This window comes from Sitophilus oryzae, unplaced genomic scaffold (assembly GCF_002938485.1).
Source record: "Sitophilus oryzae breed Bouriz unplaced genomic scaffold, Soryzae_2.0 scaffold_467_pilon_pilon, whole genome shotgun sequence".
Lineage (NCBI taxonomy): Eukaryota > Metazoa > Arthropoda > Insecta > Coleoptera > Curculionidae > Sitophilus > Sitophilus oryzae.
In genome coordinates, this window is record NW_022147048.1 from 114,176 (window position 1) to 125,644 (window position 11,469).

General features: G+C 33.8%; 1 protein-coding gene across 1 annotated transcript; it reads right to left on the bottom strand.

The window, feature by feature from the left end:
- Positions 1–653: 653 nt before the first annotated feature.
- LOC115886101 (dopamine D2-like receptor) lies at positions 654–1,118 on the bottom strand. The gene has a single exon (XM_030905155.1). The coding sequence runs from the start codon at positions 1,116–1,118 to the stop codon at positions 654–656; it is 465 nt and encodes a 154-aa protein (XP_030761015.1).
- Between the last annotated feature and the right edge of the window lie 10,351 nt (positions 1,119–11,469).

Below are 11,469 nucleotides of genomic sequence, written 5' to 3' on the forward strand. Positions count from 1 at the left end.
AGAAGAATTCAATTTAACTTAAGTAAGGTGAGTTTTTTAAACAACTTTGAACCATTTTTAAACACTCTCAGTTCATTTTATTTATTAACAAAAGTTTATATTTCTCAAGTCTGGGTGCATAATGAAGGTAATTTTTTCGATACTAAAAATCCCGGAATAATTATATATTTGAGTAGAGTTGCATTTTTTATAAGTTTATGTTGTTTTAGAAGAAATTTCATCGTCCTTAATATTTATCTATGTATTTTTTCCATTAGGGATGTATTTTTTTAAATATTACTTGTCATTAAAAATAATGTCAAAGTTCTATAGATTTGTGTCTGTACGCAACTGTTATATTTTTAAAATATTTTTGTGTTAATATTTTTCGATTGCAAAAATTATGTTAAAAATTATTTTTTAAAAATCTCTATTTTATTTCCGGACTTAAATTTTCATCATCACACTTTTACTAGAATATATTTTCCTTTAATATAAATAATATTGAAACGATTTCAGTCGACTTTCTTTCATTTATATTAGTACTAATTCAAATTATACAAATATTGTTATTACAGTAATATTATAAAATTAATTTACTGAAGAAAATAGTTTACTACTGTTTAGCTTACGTGTTTATTTTTTTTGCATATACTTTTCCACGAAAAAGATAACTAGCAACTCACCAGAACATAAACAGCAAACGCAATGACCATCACAGCTACCAGAAGATTAGCTAGAGTAAGACTAACGATAAAGTAGTTCGTGGCAGTTTGCAAAGTTCTCTCCCTGTACACACTCAAAATAACCAGCACGTTTCTGAACAACGTCAAGATCGGAAACAACACGAGCAAAAGCGCCCAGTAGTTGTGATAACTTTCTGATGACGAGTCGCCTGTTGAACAGGTCCAATTGCTGGTGTTTCCCACAAAAGTACAGTTAGACGCGTGTTCGGAGAAGAAAGTATTTTCCGAAATGTTCGAGATGTTAATTTTCTTAAAGTACTGATCTATGTCGTCCGTGAGTAGCATGTAATTTTCGGCATTGCTCGGAACACTGTTCTGGTCGTAGTCTGGAGAAGAGTTGAAGGATGAATTGTACCAGAACCGAACATTGTTCCCTCCTTCCGAAGAATCCATTTTAACGTTTTTTATTGGTCTTTTCTTCGCGCGTCACGTGAGTTTTTATAAACAACTTTGAACAATTAATTAAACACACTCAGATCATTTTATTTATTAGGAAAGTTTATATTTCTCAAGTCCGGGTGCATAAAGAAGGTATTTTTCTCGATATTGAAAATCCGGCACAGTTATATATTTGAGCATCGTTGATCCAGACGGATGATGTACGAGATGGCGAGTCGTGTGATGCGTTGTGGAAGGCGCGTTCGCGAATGAACCGACTCTCGGTGCGTCGCCGGATTGAAACCCCGACGTCCGTCGGTTTGAAAAGGGGTGGCACAAACGACGTCGGCGTCGCTAGAGAAGAGTTCGGCGCCGCCCGGTCTCCTGCAGCGGCCGCCAGAGGCAGCAGTAGCAGCATCCCCCGCAGGAACGCGAACCTTGGCTCCTCCGGCCCTGAAACTGGTGGGGACCTTGATTGCGGTGCATTATTAATGTAATTCGACAGGATTTCTTTAAGGGTTTCGGCTTTTTTGCTCACGGTGTACTTTGTAATAAGGAAAAAGAACGGTTAATGTTTCGCGACAGAGTGCGGAATTAAATATGAAGAGGACTTTTATGAGCGGAGACAATTTTCCGCCTTCGCTTTATCAAATTGGCTCGATTTATTTTGTTTCGTTACTACTGGTGTTATGATGATATACCCTCACCGTCACAATTATCATACCGGGTGCGTCTCAAAAGTGGCTCACCCATATAACTTTTTTATTTGTTTCTAATAAAAAACGAGATTTGGTATATTAGTATATGACATAAATTAAGATTGATTGACGTATTCAATTGTTTTCGGTCACTTCCTGTTTCACCGGATATGACTACAACTTTTGAATTTTAAATTTCACTCTTGGTATTTGTTAACTTTATTCGATAGAAAATGACACTTTGAATATAATGGCATATCATGCCATCTTTTGAAATTCTCGTTTAAAAAAACTTGTATTTTAGATTTCAATCTAGTACCATATCTGTGTTAAAAAAAAGTAATTTTTAATCAAGGAGCCTTGGAAAAATATATTTGATTTTCTAATGTTTTTAAGTTCTTGTCCTGGCCGATTAAAAGATGCCCAAATCGTATTTTTAATCGTATCTCAATTTTTTCAAATGGAACGAGGGAGGCTCATAAATAATTTGGTACCACACACTTGGTATTTCGAGTAAAGTTGTCGTTATGAACCGCATGTTGCAATTTCAAATAAACCATATTCGAAAATGTCAAAAGTTGACATAGAATATATTATTCTATTCAGAGTGTCATTTTCTATCGAATAAAGTAACAAAATATCGAGGGTGCCATTTAAAAATCAAAATTTGTAGTCATTTCCGGTGAAACAGGAAGTGACCGAGAACAATTGAGTATGTCAATCAATCCTAATTTAGGTCATATATAGTAACATATCAAATCTCGATTTTTTATCTTAAAGAATAAAAAAGTTATAAGGGTGAGCCACTTTTGAGACGCACCCGGTATATACTGCGTGACATAGAAATAGGAACAGCCATTATATGCTTTTAGCCATTATATATAAATGTCCAAAGTTGACATGTGATATGTCATTCTATTCAGTGTCATTTTCTATTGAATACAGTAGAAAGTATATCTATGGCGATGTTTAAAAATCAAAAGTTGTGTAGTCATTTCCGGTGAAACAGGAAGTGGCCAAAACAATAATTGAATATGTAAATCAATCCCAATTTATTCCACATACTAACGTACCAAATCCCGTTTTTTTATTATTATTGAGTTATAGGGGTTTAGCCACTTTCTAGATGCACCCGGTATACTGAGTGACATTGAATTTTATTAAACACTATCCGTCATAATTAATATATACCTACACTAAGTGACACTGAATGAGTGCTTTGATTTTAATATGGTTTGACAACATGTTGGCCTCCCACTAAGTAGTTAGTGATTAGACACACGAAAATAGATTTTAAACACGAAACCTCTCGTAAAAGATCATCTTATTGATGTGTTGATGCTCCTCTGTTTTCTAGACACTCGCAAAGTTGTCGCGGCATAGATTGGATAAAGTGGTTAATTTCTGTAGTATCCCAGTCCACCTGAACTTTCTTGCGTATAGTCTGCAGTCTTTGTGAAGGGTGCAGTAAATTATGTAGCCTCCTCCCCATCATATCCCAGACCTGTTCTATTGGAGAAAGGTCTGGAGGCCACTGAAGAACTGATACCCGGAAGCTTATAAAACGTCAGTCAGTCAAGTTAGGCGGGCCTTTATACTGTTGAAAAGCTGGATTTCCGAGAGTTTACAGAATGGGAAGCAAATGTGGCTGTAGAATATCGTTGGTGTATCGCTAGAGGCTCATGCCATCGCCATCTTGATTGAGTACTACACGCTACACTATCAAAACAAACTGATTTGTTTTCATTTGCGATGAAACTTCTTTTGCGTCCATCGCTTAAATTTTTAAACTTATAAACAATTTCTAGGTATAGATAATCAAGATATCTCTCTATAGATTTCAGATGGGGGGTTGGAACCTTCGATGTTGCAATAGCAAAATAAAACACTAATTCACCATAATACAGCAAAACACTTTATTTTTGCACTGGACATGCGTTTCGCTAACCATGTTTAAAGTTTTAAGTTTAAGGTTTTGATCATCTGCTAATGATGCTAACATGGTTAACGAAACGCGCATCGCACATCCATTGCAAATAATGTTGCACAAAGTCTTGCAAGACCAAGACTCTTGCAAGAAATTCAAAATTTCTTGTCTTGAATTTCAAGACAAGACAAGACTTTAATATGCACGAAATTTCAAGAGTCTTGCAAGATTTCTTGAATTCAAGATTTCTTGAAAGTTAGAAATGGCACATTCTTTTAAGTGATTCTTTAGGTCTTTGCGCAAGTTATGCCGGGTTTATACAACATTTACATAGTCGTAATCACAATCATAGTCATAATAAGCAAAATAAAATACTAAATCACCACAATACACCAAAACACTTTTACTTTTACACTGGACGCGCGTTTCGCTAACCATGTTAGCATCATCAGCAGATGATTATAAACTACTACTACTTTAGTTTATAATCATCTGCTGATGATGCTAACATGGTTAGCGAAACGCGCGTCCAGTGTAAAAGTAAAAGTGTTTTGGTGTATTGTGGTGATTTAGTGTTATATTTTGCTGTGTAACGCCAAAGGTTCCAACCCTCAACTGTAATCATAGTCATAATCAAAAAAGATAAACTATCCACTTCCTATAAACCTGTTGACATCTACCATGACCATGAACATAACCTTTAATAATGTTACCCAACTTCACTGATGTAAAAATATAATAAACTATAAACGCACATTAAATTTGCGTTGTGATTATGACGATGGTCAAGACTGTGATTATGATTACGACTTATGCAAATGTTGTATAAACCGGGCATTAATATTGACCAGTGTTCATTTTTTTTTCTATCATAGCCAGTATTTTAGAGTTGAGAATGAAATAAAAAGTCGAGGCAACATAACGTATATTGGTAATTGGTATTATACACAAAATTATATTGGTATAATGGTATTATAAAAAAAACTAACGGTAGTTGAAACTAATGGTGGGTTCGTGGAGCACGCTATTTGAGCTATTTGGTACTACTTTTCATGCACGAAATTGCTCCGAAAAATAGTATCAAATAGCGCAAATAGTACACTCTAGCATGACCTTTCCGTACACCCTGTGTCCAAACTTTTCCAACCAATCTTCCATAATAAAAAAAAATAAAAAAATACCATAAAAAATAAAAGTAACAACCGGGTAACCAAAATAGAACATAATAAACTAACAAGAATTAACAACTAGAACTAAAAAATGAACTTAACCTTACTTATTCTTATTCAGCTTTTATTTGGTAATGACTATGGAGGCTAAAAGTAAGCCCTCAATTTTTTCGTCAAACGGGCGAGTTGACGTAGTTCGTTTGCGGTCCGTTAAGATTTTTTTGCTAAAATTAGCATCATTGTTGTTCATTTTTCCGTATTACATTTTGTATACGACGCTTTCTATGAAATAAAATATAGAAATATTATTACTTTTTTGTTAGAATGTAAAATTTTTCAAGACAAGAAATTTCAAGAGTCAAGACAAGACTTTGCCGTTCAAGAAATCTGCAAGACAAGACTTTCAAAAAAAATGATTTTCAAGACAAGAATTCTTGTCTTGTGCAACACTAATTGCAAAAGTAAAGTGATTTGATGTATTTTCGTGAATTAGTGTTTTATTTTGCCGATTTCTACATAAAACAAATTCATTTAGATTCTATTATTTATTTTACATAGCGTTTTTACAGTAACCACGATGTAATAGCATTAATTCAATAATGTATACATCCTAACTGAATTCAAATTGAAATTCGTGGGATGATTTTTACAGGCGACACATATTTTTCTATTTAAACTAGTGATTCAATTGAAGCAAAATTATCTGACAAAAATTGACGCCAATCGTAATAATGAGAATGTAGTTTTGCGAGAACTTAAGCCCCGTCTACACATTGGTAACGCTTTACCTGTCAGGTAAGACGAATTAAAAAACTATATGTATACTGGTAGTATTACCTGCCATTTTATCAGTTACAGCATTGTATTTAATGAAGTTGAAAGAAAAAAAACATGGAATTTTACTACAAAATTGTATTTATGGTCTAAATCGCATTAACAAAGTGTCAAAGCTAAGAGTGATAGCGTTAGGTATCATTAAATATCTACACAATTTTGTAAAATTTCATTATTTTGTCAAATGATGCAGAAATGTTAGATTTTTAAAAATCGGTTATTAAAGATACTATAAAAATAATACGTCCATATTACTTTTTGTAAACCTATCTACGTTTTTTTTTCTACTACTATCTATGTTTTTTTTTTCAGTATAGGTCAAACTCTAGATCGTACGTCTTAATTCAATTCAATTAAAATTGTCGTTTTTTTCCGTCTACACACAAGGTCTTACAGGTGTGACAGGTTAAACGTTATATGTAGACTTGTAGACGGGAGACGGGGCCTTATACGTATAACAAAATGACTTAAACGATTAGATTTAACGCCCTTAAAAACGGAAAGTCAGTGCATTATTAATGTAATTCGACGGAATATCTTTAAGCGTCTTTTTTTAGAATTAGATGAAAGAGACTGGAGTAGATATAGAGACGGTTGCTCTTTCGTGATAGAGTGAACTATAAAATATGTAACAAGCTTTTACTGCCTCGGAAGAGATTTTTTTTGGATAAAATTACTTTTTTAATTATTTCACTTCGGATACTATTTTTGTATCATCAATTTGTATATGTTGACCTTTTCCCTAGCTTCATTCAGAACCTCGAAATTAGTAGAATAAATTAGTGGTTTTAATTAGCGAAGAAGTATGTTCCTCTAATTTCAATGTAAGCAACTTAAAGTTGACAAAATATGATCCGTCAAATGTCAATTAGTCAAGTTTAATCATTTTAAATCATTAATTCAATAATTATTATTAATTCAGATTTTCTTGATTTGACGAAAAGTTTGGTGGTTTGTGTTTATAATTTATGTATTTTTTTTAGTTTCTGCATTTTGATATTTACTGACTATCATCATTTTCGTATTAAATAGGGGGGTACAAAACTTTTTTAATTAAAGACATTTTAGAAATAATAATAAATTTAGGAACAAAATAAATAACTTAATCATAAATGAGTAAGTAGATTTGGTAATATATAATATTTTTAGTAAAAGTATAATATAGTAAAAATAATATTTTTACTATATTATAATTTTCTTCCCCTAGGAGATGCAAGACCTTGTCGTCGGTGGGGAAGCTCCTGGTCAGGTGCTGGGGGGAATCCCCTCTAGCACTTGGCTTGGTCTAAGAAGCATCTCACTCATCGTCTTGTCCCTGACTGTAGTGTCGTGGCCAGGGAATTGCACCAAGACATATAACGATACCGGGCGGGGCTACGGACAGCCTCAACCTTGGGGCACCAGGGGGCACCCCATTGTATTTTACCCCTTACTTCAACATGCGGGGCTCTGTAGAAGTGGACCGACTGTCCCTAGCGACTCATAGGAACACTATGAGATCTAATAATAATAGTAATAAAAACATCACCGGTGAAGCTGTGGGGAAACCCCCTAGCGACACTGGGAACACTAACAATGAAAGTTCTAAGGGGCCAAACCCAAAGAGAACTACAGGAGAGGTGGCTGACACTTGCGTGAGACCATCCTCCGCAAGTGGCATACAAGCTTCCACCTCCTCCAAGGGTCGGGAGCCTACCTCCTACCTGTAAACCCAACAGGCGACACAAGCTACCGTTTCGTCTACCCGGCCTGGGTCGTAGCTCCTCGACTGTGAGGGACACGGGTCTCCGTAGGAAGTCCTGCGACTGTATGATGAGTTATAACTCAAGAAAGGGGGACACAATAGATCTCTAAGGTCGCAGAGATTAACCCCCCTCCCACTTATTCTAATTCTAATATTATAATTTATTTATTGTTAAATTAAAATAATAGGCTCTATGTGATATATTGTTGATGTCGACTATGTTACACTCCTAATGATCTAATAAACATAAAATGCAGTAAAAAGGTCTATATTTATTATTTTATATTTTACAAGGAATAATTTTGCGCTTGAATAACGTTACCGTTTTAATTAGCGCTAAAATTATGTTATGCCAAAACACTGCATTAGTTCCTTCCAAACCACCATGTGGCTCTACATGAAGGATTTGTTTGTTCTATTCAGTGGTCCATCTATCTCTAGTACTTGATATTTAGTCTATGGTATTGTGAATAATCGTACCAATAATTTATTCCACTAATTTTGAGGTTCGGAATGAAGCTTAAGTGTTGAAAATTAACAAGTTTGTCCTTAATTATTTTTATATGATCTTCTATAACTGTTTCCATTTAAAAAAAAAGAAATTATAAGCTTGAAATAATTTTTTATCAAGCGTTTATTATGAAATCACTTTTTCTAAATACACTGACACTGATAAAAAAAATCTATGCAGTTTTACTCATCAAATCTATCTAAAAGCATCAAATCTATCTAGAACATTCGCCAAAATTCACGGTAGACTTGATAAGCAAGGACAGAAAGACAGTCAAAGCTGCAGTAGGTCTACTAACAGGGCATTGTAAGCTAAATAGGCATCTAAAGCTGATGGGATTGACAGACGAAGCTATGTGTAGGTTCTGCCAATCTGAAGAAGAAACGTCAGAACACATTTTATGTCGGTGTGACAGCCTGGCAAATGTGCGGTTCCCGGTAATAGGCAATGATAGGCCATTTCCAAGGAGCTACATGGTCAGTCTCCAAGTTGCTAAACTTTGTGAAAAGGATGGTGAAACTGGAGAATGTAATCTAAGGATCAGAAGAGGACCACAATAGATCTGAGAAGGTCGCAGTGGATCAGGCCGAAAGCCACCTCTAAGAATCTAATCTAATCTAATACAGCTACGTCAGTGGTCACGGGACGCGAGAACAAGGTCATATAAAGTGGCAGAAAAAGAACAAAGGATGTGACAAGGAGTTTCAAGTCAAATTCCGTGTAGAAATGAAACAGAAAAAAGTGACGGTAATATACTGAGGTTATCCCCAAAACATTTTTGGATTGACTATCTATATTTACACTTGCATTGCATTACGGGTAGTTAACACTAACAACATTAATAACAAATTAATAACAAATTAATATCGGGAAAAAATGACAAAAACGTAGTGCGAAAAAATGCATAAAAAATTTCCATCCGGGTCCCTCTGGTCCAGTCCAACCCTGCTATGGTATACACAAACATAAACAAAAATATTATTTTATTTAATAATTTGCTACGTAGTTGCAATTTTGTATGTATTTCCATCCTCTAAAGAAGAAATTAATCACCGCATTCATACAAGTACTGCAAGCACTGGTAGGAGCATTCGAAATTTTCTCTGTAAGCATGCTTCACGTAACAGGCTAGTCGTCTGGTTCTCTTTTTCAACTCTAAAAATAATTTCCAATATTTTACATCGTCTCAAATTTCATCCCTATCATCGTATATGCACACATATGTAAATATTATGCTTGCATGCCTTACCATTAAAAGTATTCCTCTCCTCGTTGCCTATAACGTCGCTTAGATCTTCTGAAAAAAAGAACGAATAAAAATTCTAATCCCTTTTCGATAAAAATATTTTCCCAAATAAAATCAATACCACATACATTTACGAAAATTTAAAATATACAAGAAACATGTAAAATGGGAAAGCATGAGATTACTTTGGTAGAGATGAAATTTTGCTGTGGGTTATTTTTACGTTTTGGTATACTTCTTTTTATCTTTCGTTTATTGGCAATTATGTAATATTAAAAATAAAGATGCATATACCGTATAGAGGTTCCTAAGTCGTACCTCTTCAATATCTGAACATACGGGGTGCGTCTGAAAAGTGGCTCACCCCTATAACTTTTTTTAATTTTTGATATAAAAAACGAAATTTAGTATGTCATGATGACATAAATTAGGATTCAGATATTTTCGTTCACTTCTTGTTTCCAAGGAAATGACGACAACTTTTGATTTTTAAACCCTCGGAATTTTTTACTTTATTCGATAGAAAATGAGAAATTAGAAATATAATGAAAAAATAGAAATGAAAAACAGAAAATAGAAATGAGAAATAGAAAATTTGACTTTGAATAGAATGATGTATATCATATGTCAACTTTTGACATTTTCTTAATGGTTTATTTGAAAATATAACATGTGGTTCATATGGACAATTTGACTGGAAATACCAAGTCTATGGTATCAAATTATTCGTAAAAAAATGCTTTTTCCAAATATGCTAATAAGCTACCCTCGTTCCATTTGAAAAAATTGAGACTAAAAAAATATTAAAAATACGGGCTTGGGCCAAGGATACTATAGAGATAAGGATAGTTCGATTCCTATCTTTCTGTACTGTCAGTTTTTTTACGTTTTTTAGGGACCGAGTCAAGAACAGTTAACCTAATAGGACTGCTCATTCAGCCAAAAGTGTCCGCCAGGTGCATGCGAAAACTACTCGCTTTGTGACGTCATTGTAGTCCTTGTCATGGTTATTAGTCCTTATCCGGCAACCAATAATACACACACGTGCATTATTGGTTGCCGAAAGCAAAACGTTCATTATTTAGTTTATATATTTAAACACCTTATAGGTATGCAGTATAGAAAATTAACTGTATAAATCGTACTAAATACTCGGATAATGCATTTTTAAGAACAGCAGTTCCCAGCATCACCTTTTTCAGGCATAAATTTCTTTAAAACTTTTATTATGAACTTATAACGTCATTACACAATTTTAATATTAATATATAAAAGCTTGCCGCGAGATTTGAGTGTACAGTTGCACTCATAAAAATCTGGTACGACAACTTTATCTTGTAATTCCTGGTCTAGTGGTCTATCATAACACAAACTTTGAAAATGAGACAGGGTAGACACAGGTTTTAGTTAATTTACTTGTTTATCGATGTAGAGAAATCTCGCGACAAGCTTTTATATAATATTAAAATTGTGTAATGGCGTTATAAGTTCATAATAAAAGTTTTAAAGAAAAAGTTTATTTTATTCTTTTTAGTGTATTTAAATTTAAATAAAAGCTTGTTTTTAAAAAAAGTTTTTTTTGTAAAATTTATTTTCTACTTTTTAGTTATGCTGGTTTCTCAGTGCCACACATTTAAACTCAATTTTTTTCTTAAATAACTTTCTATGGGCATCCTAATAATATGTATATCGATTTTCATTAAAAAAGGAGAACTTAAAAAAAACGACAGCTGTCAAATTTGACAGTTCAAATGTGAGACGAATAAAATGAAAACCGACTATGGGGTAGGGGGCATCCAATATATCGATTTTTATCAAAATCGGACAAATTTGAATTTTTTTTGACAGCTGTCAAGTTTGACAGCTCAAATTTTTTTTCTTTCATTTTAGCCCATGGCCATCATCGATTTTTATCCAAATCGGACAACTTTGAAATTTTTTTGACAGCTGTCAAATTTGACAGCAAATTTTTTTCTTTCATTTTCGCCCATGGCCGTCCTATATTTTTATCAATTTTTATCAAAATCGGACAAAATCGGATATACAGACCATAAAAAACATATTTATTTCGCTGTAAAATTAACAAAGTGCCAGTATTGGGACAATTCAAAATTTGCATGATTTTCCTATGTTTTCGACGACGATGCATCACCCGGTACAGTTGTACCATCGAAGCGTTTTTATACCGACGATTCTAAACATGTGCCAATTTGAATAGAAGTAGCCTCGACAGTGCC